This window comes from Balearica regulorum, chromosome 1 (assembly GCF_011004875.1).
Source record: "Balearica regulorum gibbericeps isolate bBalReg1 chromosome 1, bBalReg1.pri, whole genome shotgun sequence".
Classification (NCBI taxonomy): Eukaryota; Metazoa; Chordata; class Aves; order Gruiformes; family Gruidae; genus Balearica; species Balearica regulorum.
The window spans coordinates 89,271,821-89,291,957 of record NC_046184.1 but is presented as its reverse complement, the minus strand read 5'-3'; the positions used below and the strand labels follow the sequence as shown (position 1 = coordinate 89,291,957).

The 20,137-nt window shown below is 44.7% G+C and overlaps 1 protein-coding gene across 1 annotated transcript in view; it reads right to left on the bottom strand.

The window, feature by feature from the left end:
- The window catches only part of B4GALT4 (beta-1,4-galactosyltransferase 4), a 33,130-nt gene extending 13,385 nt beyond the window's left edge, over positions 1-19,745 (bottom strand). The window contains exons 1-3 of the mRNA XM_075765261.1: positions 19,629-19,745; positions 1,872-2,351; positions 73-305 (exon numbers count right to left, since the gene is read on the bottom strand). Of these exons, the coding sequence (XP_075621376.1) occupies positions 73-305; positions 1,872-2,139 (501 nt within the window). The 5' untranslated portion in view covers positions 2,140-2,351; positions 19,629-19,745. The remainder of the gene's footprint in view (positions 1-72; positions 306-1,871; positions 2,352-19,628) is intronic.
- Positions 19,746-20,137: the final 392 nt, after the last annotated feature.

Genomic DNA, 20,137 nt, shown 5'->3' with positions numbered 1-20,137 from the left:
GGCAGCAGCATGCCTCTCGGACCGCAGAGCACATCATCCCCACCCAAACATGTCTCTGCACAGTTGCCTCACCTGGTGAATAACGTAGATGCCGTAGTCTAGCTGCTGCCTCTGTAGGAAGGGGTGGAGGTGGTCCAGGAGGTACAGCAGATGCTTCTCTCGATTGCGGTATGGGATGACAATGGCCACACGCTGCAATGCTGAGCACTCCGTAGGGTGATACCGGCCCTTGGCTACCTGAGGGTTCTCCTTTTGCACTTCTTCTAGTGTGAGAGATGCTTTGAAGGTGAGTTTGCTGGCACCTCCTGTAGGAGAAACACAAGAAGCTTTCCCAAGCCATTTCTGGTCGTGGCTAGTGCAGTCACCTAATGAAGCACTCTGTAATCAGCATAAGAAACCCAAGTTCAAGCCCCAGTTGGTTTCTCTGCCTTTCCAAGAGAAAAGTAGTGCTACAAGGACATTACACGGGCAGTGGAACAACCAGGTATTGAGTGTTTAATTGCTTAAAGTGATTATAGATTAATGATGATAAAAAATATATTAAAAAAATAAAAATCAAGAGGTTCCACCCTACTGCAGGAGGATTGGTCAGAAACAGCTGCCAGGGTAAAGCAGAGGAGAGGGAAATGGAAAGAGACAAATTATTGTGGCTGTGAGAAATCATCTCTACTTAAAGCATGAACAAAAGCATCAGGCCATAAATTTGTAAGGTAAAATGTACCAAGGCTATCTGTAGCCAAATGAAATTTCCATCACTTCTCTTCCACTGAGCTATCATTCCAGCCCCTCTGGACTTGGCCAAGCCATGAAAAAGAACAATGCAGGCAACTGCAACAGCTACAGCCACAGTGTGTTTACTTAAGCAAACACATCCGGGGGTCAGGGTGTGCAGCTACCCAGCAGCTTTTTGGACTACATGGGGGAGGAGGAAAGAATCCAGCTTCCCAAACAAATCCTTCATCAGGTTCACAAAAAGAAAGAGGAAGACAACAATGACTTAATGACTTGGTACTGCAAAGCAGAAGCCTGGTGCTGCTAGCAATATCAAGACAAAAAAAAATAGTGGACTAAAAAAAAAAAAAAGGGGCAAACCAAGGAAAGTCACCTATTTGAACCTTCACCGTAAGTACAGCTAACAGTAATGCAGCTGTGAAGTCTTTCAATTGCCAAGATAGAGAGACAAAAGTACATCAATAATGAAAAGGCAAAAAACTGAGGGAAGGTGAAAAGACTTGTGGTCAAGGTAAAGACAGTTTAATAAAAAAGCAAAAGCTGCACACAAGGCAAGGCAAAATGAGAAATTCATTCACTACTTCCAATAGGCAGGCAGATGTCCAGCTACGTCCTGGGAAGCAGGACTTCAGCACGTATAGCAGTTGTTGGGAAGACAAACGCCATAACTGTGAACACCCCCACTTGCTCCTTTCCCTGGGCTTTTATTGCTGTGCACAATAAATGGTATGGAATATTCCTTCAGTCAGTTGGAGTCAGCTGTCCCAGCTGTGTTCCCTCCCAACCTCTTGCTCACCCTCAGCCTACCAGATTTTAGGGGGCCAGGCAAGAAAGAGACAAAGCCTCAACAGTGTGCAAACGCTGCTCAGCAGTAGCCAAGTCCCTGGTGCACTACCAAAGCTGTTTTATCCACAAATGCAAAGCATAGTGCCATATGGGCTGCTATCCCAGTCAGACCCAGCACAGGCACTCTGTGCCACAAGTTGCTTCCTCACCCAGAAGCACTTACTGCAACCAGTTGGGTTGTATTTGTTTCACAGGAAAAGCATCTAACTGTACAATGACTAAGAAGAAAACTAAGTCAGCAGTACCAAAGCAGATTAACTTGTTGGAAAGGAGACGAAAGCACCATCACTTACGCAGGTATGGAGATAGAGCTGGGCAGTGACCGTGAAATGACTTCACCGTGGGAACTTTCACAATTGATTCGATCTTCTCTTCTTTTTGACTGTCCTCCAGGCTAGTTACCTTTCTGAAATCCTCCATCATACTCTCAGCTTTAGAAATGTCCGGTCTGGAGTCCACAAAGTAACTGAATGTGGCCCATAGCACCAACAAACACAAAGTGACAAGCACCAACACTTTGAACTTATAGAAGAGGTGAAAGACATACAAGCTCAAGGCCATGGCTCTCCCTGATCCGCAAACTGTTGCTTCTGCTCTGATGCCGAGGCAGCCCACTGTGTGCCCAGTGGGGATGAAACCAAAGGTCCCGAGAAGAACTTCACAGGAAGGAAGGAAAGCTGGAGGTAGGGAGGGCTGCCACACTTTCTGCAGTTTTGCAATTCATGGAGCCATGGTGCTGTTTGCTCTTCAAACGTCAGAAAACACAACTTAACCTGGACCGAGACAAAAAAAGGAAGGAGAGAGTTAGTTTCTACTGCCCTCCACTGCTGTGCCTTCACTGACTTCCTGAAAAGAACTTACGAAAAAACATGAAAGAGACAGCAAGAATCCACTCTGGTCAGAAACTAAACTGATCCTAGCTCAGCCATAAATCAGCTGCATGATTTTAGGCAAATAATTTTCCTGCTTTGCTCTGCACTCCCAGTCTTTTTTTTTTCCCTTTTTCTTTTTAGATCAGAAAGTACAACCACTACCCCATGTTATGTCTGTATACATTGCCTGGCAATGCACAGGCTTTACTACTTCTATTCCTACCAAAATTAACAACAGTTGCAAGGCAAGGGATTCCACTGGCTGTAAGTCAAGTCAGCTCCCCCCACCAAAATGAAGGCCACATGAATCTTTGAAGAATTAAACTGTTTTCTTTTGAAATACAGTATTATTGATGTTATATTGCTCTGCAGAATGCAGCATGAACCCCACAATACTTGACTGGCATCAGAAATCATTCTTCTGTATCTGCTGCCTGCCAGCACCACCTTGTCAGTCTTTGCCCAGTATTCCCCTCTCACGTGCTGCTGCAGGAAGCAAACCTTCCTGCTTTTCAAGGGAAAGGTTCAATTTTTCAGCATGAGGTCTGTGAGGATCCCTTCCTTTGTTCTGTTTCCTGCCCTCTTTCAAGAGCTCCATTTACATAGAGCCTTATAGCGTGATGGCAGCGAAAAGTTACCATGCTAATACTTTTGTCTATTATAGTCTCATAGCAGAGAAAGAATGCAATTTTAATAAAAGACAACTTTGATATGGAAAACTCACAAGAAAATTGCCACGTGAGAAGAACAAGGACTGAGGCTAAGCAAAGCAAAGGCAGTGATTACAGACAATGCACACAAAACAGAATGGATCAAAAAGAAGAAACAAAACCATAGAAGGTCATTTTTTACCAGCTTTCAAAATATATATGAGACCATGGAGAGATATCGCAGGCAGAAGGAATACAGTAACACTACATTTCCTCTAGTTTAGCCCAGGTGCCTTCTGGAAAAGTTTGCTGACTCACAGGGATGTATGTGGGAGACAGACCTAGGACTGACAAGATGAATACTCAATGTATTCCCTGAGCTTCTCGGGATTCACTGGGAATGACCAGCTGCTGTCCCTCCCAGCAGGCACTACACAGAGTGGCTAACCTCTTCTCTCCATGCACATGTACTGCACAGGAAGCAACAGAAGAGTTTTCAGCGACCTTATTGCTAACAGTGAAGGATCTCCACATCCACTTCAGCCACAGAGAAGAGAGAAAGAAAGAAAAAAAAAAAAAGAAAGAAAAAGAAAAAAAAGAGAGGAGATGTTCAAGAAGAAAAAAAGCACCATGCAGTCATACTAATAACCACAATTTTTAGGGGATTTTGCTGGTTGGTCCCCCCCCCCCGCCCCGGTCTTCAAGAACACAAGGACAGAATCACCAAAACAAAGACGAAAGCCTGAGTTCCTCTTAGTCCTTCCCTCCTTGTCTCCTGGCCCTTGAGACCACATTTTTCTGATGAATTCTTTCTGTTCTTAGGTAAATTACACTGCAGACCACTTGGGTCTCTGCCTCGGCATTTTAAAAGACAGAAAAATTAGCTTAGTGCTCTCATTTACATCCTTTCTCCTGATTTTTCACATGGGAAATCAGAATAGTCTGTAAGGTATTGATAGCATGGGTCTCTACTACTCTCCAAAGGAAACCTGAGAATGAACAGAACTAGTTTTCTTTCTGTTGATATTCATTAGCTCTGTTGTCAGAACAGGAAAAAGAACACCAGCTGCAGAGCAACACCTAACATCCAACTGACCTACAAAATAAGGAAATCTACACAGTTCAGGACAGCTATATACATTAAAAAAAAATCAAGAGGATCAGCAAGTCTAAGCTACATGCTGATAGCGCACTACTTTCTACTGTCAGCTTGCAATGAACAACTGGAAAGCAACTTTGAGGTTCAGTCAGTAACACATTTCACAGATACAGTAAGCCTGACTACTTGTTTCTGAAGGTAATAAATTTTATAATACTAAGAGGAGTAAAACAGTATCCAGCTTCTGTGCTATCCAACAGAACAAATATAGACTTCAGACCCAAATGCAAACAAATCTCAGGCCTCGGTTATAAAAATCTTAACACTCATTTTAGCGTGCCTCCTTGGTGTATTTACATGTACTGAGATAAAACCATAGCTTCATCACTTCTCTCTCTGATACAGCCAACATTGACAACAGAAAAGCGAACCAGAAGCTTTTTTTTCTCCTTCTGCTTCATCAGAACTGTTCAATGAATTCTTACCACAGAATTAGCTGGCACAGGTCTCTCATACCTCCAGAAGGGCACTGCTCTCACTGCTGACAGCTACCCCAACAAGCCACATTTCTGCACTCACTCACTACTCCTTTCACCACAACCCTGGGACAAGCAATATTCAGCCTCAACATCATGCTACGTACCACCACTGCTCTCGCAGGCACAACAGAGTCTCATACTAAAAATACACATACAAAATAGTAACTTCTCAGAACCACGTGTGCCCCAGAGGAAGCCCACCCCAAGTATTTCAGGGCATGCTCTCTGACAGCGTGCTCCAAACACCAGATGATGCTAAACCTGAGCAGCGTGCGTGTGAGCCTGTCTGCACCAGCTCACCCAGCAGCTTAATTCTTTCAGGTACCTGTCACACAACCTTTGTTACTGTCATGGTTTGGCCCCAGCCAGCAGCTGAGCACCATGTGGCACTCGCTCACTCACTCCTCCCCCCACCTCCAGTAGGATGGGGAGGAGAATCGGAAGAAAAAATTAAAATTCATGGGTTGGACTAAGGACAGTTTACTAGGAAGAGGAAAACACCACCACCACTTATAAAAGAATATGCAAAGCAGGTGATATGCAATGCAATTTACTCACCCTATCCAAAACCTGATGCCCTGCTTGTCATGTGTCCTGTCCCCTGTCATCATCCCCCCTCCACCCCCCAAGCAGCGATCCCTCCTCCCCAGCCAGCCCCCTTTATATACTGAGTCTGACATCATATGGTATGGAATATCCCTTTGGCTAGTTTGGGTCAGCTGTCCTGCCTGTGTCCCCTCCCAGCTTCTTGTGAAAATTAACTCTATCCCAGCCAAAAAAACAGGACATCACCCACTCCTTATTCTATACCATCTACATCATACCCAGATCACACACTTTCCAATTAATCACCACTGTTCCTGTCTTTGATATATCATATATATATATATATGCAGATTTTATTCCCGTAGTCTATGGGCCATCCCTCTAAAACGTTCGTTCATTTCATTCAATCCATGACTTTGGGCTCCATCTGTCACAACAGTCTCCCGTGGCAGGAGTGATGGTGTGTGCTGTTGGATTGCTGTATGCTGCATCTGGAGCTTGTGGCTGGTGTATCTGTGGCCCACGCCCACACTCTGCTGGTTGAAGATGTCAAGTCTGAGGAAGCTGCTGGGTGCTGGTTGCTGAAGCCAGTTCTAGTTACATCATTGCCTCACTTTGCTCAGTTTCAAAGTTCATCCTTCATTAATTTGGGTGATTCTTACCATAATTACATTGATACGGCATGTAGCAATTGTAGTAGTGATGACATACAATGGCAGGGTTGTTTAGCAATTAACATTATACAATTTAAATCATTGGCTATTCTCACCCAAAATCAAATCCCTTGAGGTACACATTGGACTTCCCCATCCTTCCGCATCACCCACCAAGTGCATCCAAGTCCTTGAGCAAAAGCAATGGCACAGATGGGTTTGCCTTTGCCCAAGTCATGAGTAACCCAGACTGTCTTCCCTAACATATTCTTCATCCACACTACGGTGACTTTATCCCCTCCTACAGTATGTAAAGGTTTTGTGTGGGCAGAGCCAGCTCGATTGGCAGACCCCCTGGTGTTAACTAACCAGGTGGCCTTTGCTAAATGTGTGTCCCAATGTTTGAAAGTCCCACCACCCATTGCTCTCAGTATAGTCTTTAGCAGCTCATTTTCCTGGAGGCTGGTGCATGACAGGGGATGTGATATACCCACTCCATGCCATGCTCTTTGGCTCAGGTGTCTATGAGGTTGTTACAGAAATGAGTCCTGTTATCTGACTCAATTCTTTCTGGGGTGCCATGTCACCACAGGACTTGCTTTTCAAGGCCAGGATAGTGTTCCAGGCAGTGGCTGGGACACAGGATATGTTTCCAGCCATCCTGTGGTTGCTTCCACCATTGTAAGTACATAGCACTTGCCTTGGTGGGTTTGCGGAGCGTAATGTAATCGATCTGCCAGGCTTCCCCATATAAATATTTCAGCCATAGTCCTCCATACCACAGAGGCTTTACCTGCTTGGCTTGCTTGATTGCGGCACATGTTTCACCTTCATTGATAACCTGTGCAATAGGTCCACCCCTCGATTGTGAGCCCATCTATATGTTACATCCCTTCCTTGATGGCCTGAGGTGTCATGGGCCCACTGAGCTATAAATAAATCACCCTTATGTTGCCAGTCCAGATCCACCTGAGCCATTTTAAACCTTAGCAGCCTGATCCACCTGTGGGTTGTTGTGATGTTCCTCAGTGGCCCAACTCTTGGGTACACAGGCGTCTACGTGACGTACTTTCACAGCCAGCTTCTCTAGCCAGGCAGCATACCTTGCCCCTACGGGGCAGCCCAGACAGGTTTGCCTCTGAGCTGCCAGTTGCTCCACTTCCACTGCTGTAACCACCCCCATAGGGCATTTGCCACCATCCATGAATCAGTATAGAGGTAAAGCACCAGCCACTTTTCTTGTTCAGTAAAGTCTAATGCCAGCTGACTTTTACTTCTGCAAACTGGCTCAATTCACTTTCTCCTTCAGCAGTTTCTGCAACTCATCATGTAGGACTCCATACATCAGCCTTCCACCTCCGATGCTTTCCCACGTCACAGGACCCAGCAGTGAACAGGGAATACTGCTTCTCATTTTCTAGCAGTTTATTACAGGATAGGGCCTCTTCAGCATGCGTCACCTCCTCCTCTGGCGACATTCCAAAATCTTTCCCTTCTGGCCAGTCTGTGATCACTTCCAGAATCCCTGGGCGACTGGGGTTTCCTATTTGAGCCCACTGTGTGATCAGTGCGACCCACTTACTCCATATAGCATCAGCTGCACGGTGTGTAGAGGGGATGCTCCCTTTGAACACCCAGCCCAGCACTGGCAGCTGGGATGCCAGGAGGAGTTGTGCTTCAGTACCAACACCTCCAAAGCAGCTCGAACTCCTTCATACCCTCTCCTGAGGCAGTCTATGCCAAGGATGCATGGAGGGCTTTTCCCCACTCAGACTCACTTCAGCCTCCAGTAGAGTCAACTGTTGTGATCCTCCTGTCATCCCAGAAATACAGATGGGTTCTGCCCCTTCACAGGTTGATGGCATTAGGGTACACTGTGCACTGGTGTCCACTACAGCTTTATACTCCCCAGGGTCTGACATCACAAGTCATCGGATCCACACAGCCTAATAAACCCAGTTGTCCCTCTCCTCTGCCTGGCTGGAGGCAGGGCCCCTCTAATCCTGCTCATCACATTTGTTACTCACAAAAATTAGTTAGAAGTCCCTTCAAGAGGATCGTAAGTACAATCAGGCTTTCCACTCAGTCTGAGGGACTGCCCACTGGAAACTGGAGCAACATTTTTCTTGCAAGGAAAACAATCACAAAAGGGGATTCTTTCAACTCACATACTTGTGCCTCTAGGGTCAAGGTAGGCTCTCTATTCCACTTCCTCACATCCCCTCTGTGGTCACGCAGGTAAAACCACAGGGTGCCTCATGGTGTGTACCCTCTATATCCTCTCTCTTGAGCAAAGGAACGCTTACTCCTAATAGCTGAGATACTGGTCTGTATGGCTGGTGAACAGGATATATTCGCTTCGAGTTGCTGGACCTTCTGGGACAGTTTCTCCACAGTCAAGACGAGGGAGGAAGAGAGACTTTCTTCATGTTGCCAGAGTCAGCCAGCCACTTCATCCACTGTTGGTGTCTCTTCGCTTTTCCAGTCCATTACTGCCAATGAGTTGGTGTAAAACGATTGTGCACTCCGCATAAATTTCCACCAATGTTGGGTACATTGGACTTCGAGATCTGTGGGTAACTGCACATTGCTCAGGTCGTAATAAACCACCTCCCACACGGCTAATTCCCTCAGGTACTGGACACCTCTCTCCACAGTGGTCTACTTGCCTGGATGACATACAGTATCTTCACTGAAGGGATACCTTTCTCTCTTTCACTCTTGAAAGAAGTCACCTCCAGAGGCTGAGGGCTTGTGTCTTTTTTCCAACCGCCTTGTCAATGCCCCCTTCCCTAGACAGAGATCTTAGCTGCTTGGCCTCCCTACCCTCTAATTTCAAGCTAAAGGCCCCATTACCCCAGCATCAGAGCAGCCAGGTAACAATGTGCTCACGTGGATGATGGCTGAAATATTTTTGCATATTACCTCCGGTTCTGCCTCTTCTTCCTGTTCTCATGACGGTCCAGGTTCATTGTCACCCTTTATTAAGCAAACTGATTTTTTTTTTAATTTCTTCTTCTGTATAGGGGTGACTGATACTGGCACAGGCTGGTTTTTCGATTCAGCTGCACTGCCTGTCACCAGGATTCAAGTAGCCACAGCACCTATCTCTCTGTTCTCCCTCTCTTCCCCCTGAGGGTGCTGCTTAATATCAAGCAGTATTTGGTAGATACTGGCCAGGGCCCAGCCCAGGGTGGTAAGTTGTGCCTCTTCAGAATAGCCACAGCATTTTCCTTTCAAATATTCCATCACTCCCTCAAAGTCCTGTACTTGCTTGGGAGTGAAGTTCCATACCACTGGAGGCAAGAAGGTTGCTAGGTACCTGCCCATATTCTTCCCCATGCCACCCATGACTATCCAAGCCTTGTGGCAGATCTCTAGGTTGTATTCTTAAAACAATTGTACAGGGTATGACACATGCTCGCTAAGCACTTCAGAGGGTACCACTACTACTGCGAAACCAATTCTCAAGTCTCCAATCTTTCTGCAGTGCTCAGCAACTTTATCCTGATTATTATAAACAGATCTGAACTAGAATGCAATCAGATGGAGAGATTAATGGTCATTAATACAGTCACATAGATATCCCAAAGCCTGGAGATCAATGCAACAATGATTTGTTCCCCTTATCCACCACCACAAGGGCCACTTTAAACACGTAAACCTTCTTTTGACCTGGTAAACTTCCTACTGGTTCTGGGTTTTGTGAACAACTAACTGTCCTAACACAGCCTTGGTGGTGGTATTCAGAACAGAATTCATTAATCCAGAGAGATGAGGGAAATGGCAGCAATGGAGGGGGATTCTCCAGCTTCTACACCCCTCAAGGGGGAGATCTGACAGATCTGGTCTACAAAAGCTTCATCACCTTTTCAAAAGTGTAGCGGTCCTCTGTATTTTAAAACCAGAGGTTGAAATGGACCCCTCACACCACTGTCCTCCATACTAAGACCAACTACAAACAATCATCTCGGGTCCTGCAAGATCAGAATCTCCATAAGCCCCAAACACTAGCTTGTTTTAACCACTTTTCTTTTAAAAAAAAAAGTACTCCTGAAGTTGCCGTACCCATATTATTTATTCTGACAATCTTTATTCTGCTTTTCCTCATAACAGCTGTAGGCAATAGCTGAAGTACTGAAACAATTTACAAAATACACTACTGGGAACAAGGGCAGATGGGGCAAGGGAATTAAGATGTGAAAAAGCAACAGAAGAGGGAAGAGGAAAGTCTCAATTAAGGAGAGAGAGAGAGAGAGAGAGAGAGAGAAAAAGAACAGGGGCAGGGGGAATTACTTTCCAGCAAACAGGACAGCCCGGTTTGCCCAGGAAAAGAGGTGAGAGTAATAGCTGGTTTACAGTTAAGAAAAAATAATAAAAATTTTTGAAGAGGGCTCAAGCAGAAAATGGATTAAACGCAGTTAAAAATCTCCCCATGTTTCAAGAGTGTCAATTCAATCAGTCTCCGCAACAGGTATAGAGGAAAAGCCCACTAACTAAACAGGGAAATAAAAGTAAGTAGCAGGAAATTAAAAGGGAAAGCTACACGAATGGAAGTAGAAGGGAAGGATCACCTCCCTTGACCTGATGGCAATACTTTGTCTGATGTAGCCCAGGGTACTATTCTAGACTAAAGGCTGTTCTTTATCTAGGCAAAATTCCTAGGTAGACGAAGACAATATCAGCAGGAAGATGGATTACTGGTAGCCCTGATCTAGATACTAGTGAGGGAAAGTAATCTTACAAACAAAATTTTTTTTTCAACTCCAATTGCATCACACTCATTTTCCAAACACTTATTTTTCCCTGATATGTTTTTAGATAAAAATTGTCATTATGATAACTATACTAAAGCCTAGAGTCACATGATTACTTATCAAAAAAGTTGCATTTAACAGTATAAATAATCAGCAAGAACATACTTCCTGCCTAAATTTTACTTTTCATGTGTTTGTATTTAAATTAATTCACCCCGTATGGAACATCTGCAGAACAGCTCCAGAGAAATACTTGCATTTGACACATGGAAAATTAATTTTTAGTTCACACAAACTAGCCTTCTGACTCTACCTATTTCACACTGCCCAGTCAGGACAGGTTTCCTGTCATGCAGGATTTTCCAGAAGCCCCTACACCCTCCTCAGGCTCACACACAAATTCACAGACAGCAGAACAGGTTCAGCAGCAAAAGGATTCACTTCAATCTAACTTTAAAAACCCTAACAAGCTTAAAAGAGTTCCTTGGGAGTGCATGGAACTCTGTACTATGCAGACTATTACTTAATAGTTTATCTAGGCTGAAATTGAAAGCAGCAATAGGTTAGGCCTGGGACTATCACAAAGCAGTATAGCAATCTTCTTCATTAAACCCTTCAAGAAAGAATTAAATTACTCACAATTGACAAGGTAGAAAGATCACTGTACAGCATTAGCTTTTCTACGCAAGAGAGTTCATGTCCATCGAGTTTTACAAGAGTCTAAACCTGCTCCTTTCACAGGCATTTACTAAAAAACTAATCTGCTGAAAAAAAGGAGAGTATTAAGCTAAGAGTTTTTAACAGCTCTTTTATACAACACTTTTATAATCCTATTACCTCTTCCTATTAAAAAAACACCAACTGCACGGAGAAATGGTGAAGTCATGGGCTATTTAAAAAAAACAAAGAAACCCAATCCTCAAACACCCTTTCAACTTCTCAGGATTTCAAGTCAAATGAAGCAGGCACATTAAACCCCTCACCGCTGCTGCCACATCCCTTCTTCCTGCAGAGCAGTCACTCCAAGAAGTATGGAGAGCATGCACTACACAAGCAGCAGACACTTTTCATCCAGGAAACCCCACACCAGAGACCTCTGTTACCTCTCACATGCTGCAAGAAAGAGTCAGCTCAAAACTCACAGGATGACAAAAAAGAAAAAAAAAAAGAAAAAAGAAAAAAGCCAACACATCCCACTTTTCCCCAGTGCTAAGAGGCTCCCTCGCACTGTCCCACATGCCCCTCCCTTAGCTCATGTCCCAGCCCGGGGTGGCAGACAGCCTTTCTCCCTTCCTCCTAGCACAGCAGAAACAGCACAGGGGCACTCTGGCATATCTTGACAGAGCACTGTGCCAGAAGCGATGCTACGCACAAATATAATTACTGTAACAAATCATCTGATTAGAAACAAAGGCTCAAGCCTTTGCTCCTAAAAGGAAGTCAGTCTCTACTGGAACCTTTTTGACATCTGCTCCATTTGGAGATTTTTAACATTAGAGATACCATTCTTCCTATGTAGATTGAGCTGCCCACCCTCTTGTCCATACCAGTGGAGAAGTCCAGGTGCTCCCATTGCACTCCTCTCCGTTATCACCCGGACTTACCTACTGATGACAGTGCCACCACGGACAGAAACACGTACTTTATGCAAGGGTGTTTCAACCAGCCTAGCTTACTGACCAGTCTGCACAAAAGAGAACTTATTACAAAGTTGTCCCTCACTGGTGCTTTTTCCACCACTCTGCCCCACAACGCTCCTCTAGCAACCTCGCAGAATCAGCAGGATGGAAACAACAGAGGTGCCTCTCTGCCATCTTACCCATCTGGGGCTCTCCCAGGCTACCAGAACAGCAGGCTGGCTGAGCTCTGGTCCGGCACACAGCTGCCAGGAAGAGCTTTGCTGCCAGCCTACCTAATACGTAGCAGCTAGGGAGGAGGCTTAAGCTGACAAACACACTTCCTTCAGTAGAGTTGCACCTACGTTAGAGGACACCTATGTCAGGTAAGGGGTGGGATTCTCCCAAGCTTCCAGTTAACATACCAATAATGACAAGACACCATAGAAAGGATGAGGCCCGAGTACACACAAGGTATACAGCCAAGATGGATTGTATTAGAGGTTGGAAGAGAAAGGATAGCTACAAGCCTCATGACAAGCATCAATCTCCTGTAACTCAAACCTGTTTGAACTCTTTGTTTAATACGTACATTCCAAGCAGGTAGATATTTCAGTTTCCCCAGTAAGCCTCTTCTACGCCACAAAAGTCTTATTTATTATTAGGACTGCACAAGAGTTTTGGAGTAAAAATCTTCCTTGTTTCAGACACTTAGTACTGTAGAAAAAACCTTTAGGACTACTGTGTGTTTTAACTGGTCAGCCAGAGAGTCAGACCAGCCTAGATCTCAACCGTCACTGTCTTACCTTCCTCTCCAGCTCCAGTCCCCAAACTATACTTTCTCTGTACCAGCATCAGCTCTCATGCAAACATAGAGTTAGCTGGATCAGGAGGCAAGCAGTATTTCTATCATCCTTCTGTGATTCCCTGTTTACCCTTCCCACTGAAGGAAGTCAGAAGACCTGGTACCACTACCAGCAGAAAAACAGTAGCTCAGCTTTCAGTTGACTAGAAATGGTTACTTTAGGAGGATGATAATATACATTTCCAAGCAATAACTGGTAACATACTACAAACTGCCTCCAACCAGACAATTTTAAAGAGGAAACATACGAGTTAAAAAGAAACAGACCAAGGTGAATTTGTGAGGCCTGATTAGAATAACAGCTACTGCCAGCTAAAACATTCCAGTTATGTGGGCAATACAAACAGATGTGCTGGCTCCACACTTTTCTTGCTATTTATTACTTGATAACTGCTTGATACTCCCTGAATTACACACATACATAACACACCAGGAAATAATCTGGATATTTAGCTTACGTAACTTATTGTTTCCACATGTGTGGGCATCACGGAAGAAGCGATTGCAACAGATATAAATGAGGAAAGGCTTGGTAGGCAAATACAATAAATCCATTTCATAGAAAAGGAACATTGTAGTGGAAAAGCAATGAAAGAGAACTCTGCATACATCTTTAACTCTGACATGCAGGACAGAAAAGCAAATAGGAGCATCTCAGTATTTCACCTATCCTTAACAGGGACGCCACTGTTCTTCCACCCAACATTAGCTCAAACAATGAGTGCTATTCCTGTGTTCCAGCCTGCTTTGGTTTATGATCAAAGAGCTGAACAACTTGCTCCATAGCGAATGCACTGGACAAAAGCAGCAGTCCCCGAGGACTGGTATGTGTGGAGCTCATTGCCTTTTGAATGCATCTCATGGATTTTCTGGTGGCCAGACCCCCACTCAGTCACTCCCTCACTTCCCCCCTCCCCAACAGGACAGGGGGAGGCAGTAAGAAGCAAATGCTCGTGGGTCGAGATAAAGACAGGGAGATCACTTATCAATTATCATTACAGGCAAGGCAGACTCGACTTGGGAATATTTTTAATTGGCAATAAATTAATTAGAGTAGGATGGTGAGAGACAAGAACTACACTACTTTCTCTCCACTCCTTTCTTCCCAGGCTCAACTTTGCTCCTTCATTCCCACCTCCTCTACCCCCCCCAACAGTACAGGGGGACTGGGGGTCAGTCTGTAACAGCTCCTCTCTGCCACTCCTTCCGTCTCACATTTTTGCCCTAATCCAGTGTGGGTCCTTCCCACAGGGTACAGTTCCTGCCAGAAATCCTTCTCCTGTCCACAGGCTGCAGTCCCTTCCAGGAGTCTGCTCCAGCATGGGCTCTCCGTGGGCTGCAGAGCGAATATCTGCTCCTCTTCTCCACAGGCAGCAGGGTGGATACTCGTTGTGCACCAGCAGTGCCTCCTCCCCTCCTCCTTCTCTGGATCTTAATGTTCACAGAGCTGTTTCTCACTTTGTTTTGTTTTTTCTTTCTCTCTCTCCTCACTCCTCTCTCAGAGCTGCTGCACAGCATTTTGCCCTTTCTTAAATACATTTTCCCTGAGGCACCGCCAGCTTTGCTGGTGGGCTCAGCCTTGGCCAGTGGTGGGTCCATTACAGTGCTGGCTGGATCATACCTATTTACTCAGAATGTGTCATTTTCTATTAGTACACCCAGGTGACAGGAGTCCTCCCCACCCGGTACCTCCAGCCACAGCACGTGCCTGTGAGCTTCACTGTCCTCTACCAATGTCCAGAATAGTAACTACACACTTTTAACTCCTCAGATAAAGCGACTGACACTTTTTGACTGTTATCTAGACAGCCATTGCTACATGGCATAACTATTCTGCCATGGCTATGCAAATCTATTTCAGGTAGACACACCTGAGGCAACAATTTCACCAATGCAGAAGAAATTTCAGTTGACATTTTCACTTAATACAGGGCCCTAGAGGAATCTTATCTTTAACATTACTCTTGTTCCAGTGGTTTACATTTATCTCAAATATTAGGTAGTGGATATACAGCTCCTTTTTAACATTTCCAGACAATTTGGTGAGCAAGCAGCAGACATTTTTATATAGTCATGTTTCACTTATAAAACAGAGGCCCAACTCTTGGCCTACAACATCACATTAAAATTTCTGAGATTACCAAAAGAAAAGCTTATACTTTCTTTATGAAAACAAAGTACAGATCCTTTGCTGCAAGCGATCCAACATCATTACCAAGCACAGGCCAACTAAGTGGGTGCTACTCCAATACTCCAGTACAGTTTTCACTTTCCTAAGATGTAATGAACTCTTATTTTATGCCAGGAAATGCAGTCTAACATCTCCAGGCCAAGAAACACATTTATGAATGGTCTCTCTTGTTACACAACTACAGCTGAGCCACTGACTTCACTGTAAAAGACACAGCACTGTCAGACTGAGTGCGGTCAAAGAGATGGAACAAGGCATACAACAGTACTGGCACACCCTGTAACTACCTAACAGCTTACCATGGAAATATATTTAAAAAGAAATACAGCACAATTTAAAAATACCTTCCCCCCCTCAAAGTCAGTGGAATATCCTGGAAAAGCACACGGTAAAACAGATTTCTGTGAACACAGGAATTTCATATATAACGGAAAGCTAAGGTCATGATTCAACTCAGCAAAACACTATCTTCTTCTGGCAGCTGCTGCCTTGCTGGAGTGGCATCAGTCAGTATGGATGCCAGATGTCAGAGACCTTGCTGCTTTACAAAAAAAAAAAAAAACCCCGAAAAAACCCAACCACCAAACCTCAATGCATTTCTGGCCAATTCCTCACTCACCTCTCTCCTGCACAAAAAATAACATCTGAGAAAAACACTATATTAAAACAGTGCACGTTCTTATTTCAGCTTTAAGTACTTCACAATGAACTTTTTAAACCAAAGTGTCAACCACAGATAGCTAAAGCAATACAGGACAGAAGTTGGGGTAAGAAGCATAGACCCATGGCTACTCTTACATTTATAATTTTCAGTTTGCAAGTATCTATTTACAAAGTTGTAAGAAAATGAAAACTAATAAAGTTGTACATGTATTATGAAAACATAACTAAGAACAGCATCCCATTATTTGTCTCTCACGGAGGCACTTCAGCATGAGAACTGCACTGAAGACATTCCAGTGGAACCTTCCTTAGGCATGAACAGATTTTACTTTTTTTTTTTTAATTATTTATTTTTGCAGTCTTCTCAGTATAGATTACAAATTGTCAGGGCCCACTGCAAAGACAGCTATCAATAAACTGCGTAGATGGCATGATTTTGTTAAGCTATTAAATGTACAAGACTTTTTCCATGTTAGAACACAATTTAGATCTATGCAGATTTTCAACCAATCTGCAGGTGGGTTTTTATGCAGAAAATCTTCAAACATAAGATTTGAGAGCTGTAATTCATATCCTTTGGAAGCGTTATGGCCTAGAACAGTGTTTGACAGAATTCAAAACTGTTCCAATGATACTAGTTGAACACAGCAACAAGCAATTTTAATCAAATTCTTGTGGAAGTAATGCTAAACACAAACCCCCTGAGAATCAGGATACTATTAAACCTTTTGGACAAGCAGCTGAGTAAAATTTCAGGCAGCGGGAGATAGCATATCACACTTCCTCACACTCAGTTACTAATATCTTTTCCCCATCTCACCGAACCTTACTGGGGAGTCTGGAGAACTAAAGGCGAGATATGGACTTGTCCTTTCCTACTCCCTCAGGGTTAAAGAGCTCCTGTCCCTCTACAGCCCCCCTCCTCCTCCTCACCCACGCAGCAACAGGGCACTAGCTCTTTCTGGGAACAAGAGAGAAGGTCAGGGGGCTGATATTTAACTCAGAAACAGAGTAGGGGAAAGTGGCTCCTTTGCAACCCTTCACTTCTCATTACAATGCAGGTATTACCCCTCCCCATCTCAGTGATGAATACAATTAGTTGCAAGAGTTCAGAAGTCAACTATGGGACTAAGGGGGACACAAGATTAGCACTGCAGATGCCCCAGCAACATTGGAACCTAAAATTCTGCTATTATTTACAATTACGTAGATTTAGAATCATCATGATAGCCATTTAAAAGGAATTATAATACACAATAACTTTATCCCACAATTCACTGCCTGACAAATACATATTACCCACTTGTTGCTCTCAGCAGCAGCACTGTATATATGCTACAAAATATTTAAGGACACCAAGATGACACATTCATAGCTGTAAGGCATGTTACTTGTAGATATCCCAAAGCACTTCCAACAGAAAAAAAAGCACAGAGGCACAATACTTATAAAACCCCCTAAATATGTTAAAAACTATACAGAAAAAAGCAATGGAAGCTCTCTCCCATTGCTTAGAAAATTTTCAGGGTCTCATTTATAGACGGCACAAAAGCCACAGCCTCTGAAGAAAAAGCACAAAAACCACAGCCTCTGAAGAAACACAGTTGCACACCAGCTAGGTGACTTTTGGACTACATATTTGCCTGAAAAAACAGGTTTTTATCCTAACTCTTGCATCACAGCAGCCAGTCATTCAACCAGGCTTCAGAAACTCCAGGCATACCATCTTCAAGCTAGCAAACCCCAAGTTCACCAAACTCATTCATGCAACTTAGATTTAGGATCATACAATAAAAAATAGAAGTCAAGCATCCCCCAAATTCTGTTTTTTCCTACATATTATTTAAAAGAGAAGAATGTGGCAACTCAGACCAAAGAGAAAAAGAAAAATTCCAAGCCTTCCAAAGTTGAAGTAACAAAGTTCTTCTAACTGAAAAGCATTTGTGAAAGTGAAATACAGCTGTTACAAAAATGACAAGGAAAAACCTACATAAATCAAAAACATGATTGATCATACTTAAAGTGTTTATCAAGAAAACTCATTTAGAGTAACAGTATCTTGGATGAAAAGTGAGATACTTCACAGTGTTAGATAATGTTTCATGAACCTTTCTTTAAGTTGAATAGTGACAGAGAATAATACAACCCCCCAAAGCTGTGTTTTTCAGTATTCTACATTTAATCAGAATATATGTAATTAACAGAAGACTTGAAGAATCATGGCTGAGTTGCAGAGAAAAACATTCTTTAGAGAAAGAACATCTCACATAACTACCAACCTTACTGATAAAACATGTAAATATTTAAAGTTAAAGAATGTGAACAGATCCTAAAGTTTATTTGTTTGTTTTTTTCTAATGTTAGCCATCTCAATGACATCAAACTTTCACCTTCCTTTTCTCTAATCCTGTCTGTTGAAAACTGAGCTCTTCCAAACTGACTCAGCTATCCCTAGAGAACTTCCTTAGCTGTCAAGCGAAAGAAAGGGTAGAAAGAACATTAAATCAACAAGAGACCTTCATTGTTAACTCTCTGAGACAAGCAGGTATTAGTAAGAAATTGAATATATGTATTCTCCTTTTTCACTATTACTACCATCATGGTGTGAAAATCTTAAGTCTACCAAGTTTCAAGTCATATCAGAGCTATACTTTAAAAGTATTTGTACTATGATGCAGAATCCAAACATTCTCAAATACTCACTAGTAGCGCCACTTCTGCTTCCCCTTAAGAACTGCAAACACATTTCTATTATCACTTGGGGCATTTTCATCAAATGAGGGCTCCCATGAACCTGCGCGAGTCTCCTCTCAAGCCCTCTGATCACTGTTCTGGCTCCTCCAAAATAACATCTAGAGCAATGAGTGAAGAAGTTTATGTCTCATCAATGAGAAAAATTTTAGTGAACAGCATCGCCTGCCTGTGCTCCAGTTCCTCCATGCGTGAAATGGAGAAAATAATACCACGTACTGCATTTACTTTACCACAAAACCATTTAAAAGCTTTAGTTAAAATGAAAACACCAGTGCACCACATCCATCCTCCTGACTCAAGATCTCTCAGCCTGATAAACTAAGTACTTCCACCTGCTCCATAATTTTTAAATACATAACTGTTCCCAGTTATATCAGTAGCATAACACTACAGTGAAATTGTGTGCAGGTGGACTTATTTGCAGTATCACATCCCCAAGCCCTGCCTTTGATATCCACGAGGGATCACCGCAGAGCGATTCCCTGCCCGTACGGAGGACTGCCTACAGGCGAAGAGCTGCAGAAGGCGAGCAGAAGTTTTCGCCACGTACCAGGCGCTGAAAGTACGAGGCACAACTAAACAACCCCCTTCGCTCTTTCGCTAAGGATTTAAAACTAGAAAACCCTCCAGAACCTCGCTACCCCCCACCACTCACTGCCACCTTTGTACTCCTCCCTCCACAATTTAACCCAGCCCCAACACCCCGCTCCCTCCCGTACTCCCCACTCCCGTCGCCGCCGCAGCGCCTCTCTCCGCCCTCCCGCCGCGGTTGGGGGCAGGCCCTCCCTCACGGCAGGCAGCTCCCCACCGCGCTCCCCGGCTTTTTAACCGAAACTCGTACTTACGAGGCCCGCGGCTGAGGGCGCCCACAGCCCGGCCGCCTACTCCCGCCCGGGGCCGCGGGGCCACCCACACCGCTCCCGGCGCGGCCGCGCGCCCCCTGACAACTGCCACCCCCGCGCGCAGGCGCCCTGCCGCGCGCGCCCCCTCCCCTCACCGCCCAGCGCCGCGTGCCGGGGGCGGGGCGCGCGCGCCTGACGGCGGCCGGTGGGCCGGAGCCGGCGCCTCGGCCGAGGGGGGCGCGGGGCGGCATGGAGGTGAGGCGGCGGGGTTCGGGGTCGGGGCGGCGGGTCCTTCCTTCCCGAAGGGAACGGGGAAAGGGGGTGACGGGCCGCCGCCGGCCCTTACCTGCCGGCCGCACTCCGCACACGCCGTCGACCCCAGCCCCCCCGCCCCCGTTCAACCATAGAGCACGGGGATAGAGCGGCCGCCTCCCACCACAGAGACCCCCGCCGGAGGGATAGAGCGACCCCGCGGTGGCGGTCATTGCCCGCCCCGCCATGGGAGCTACTCG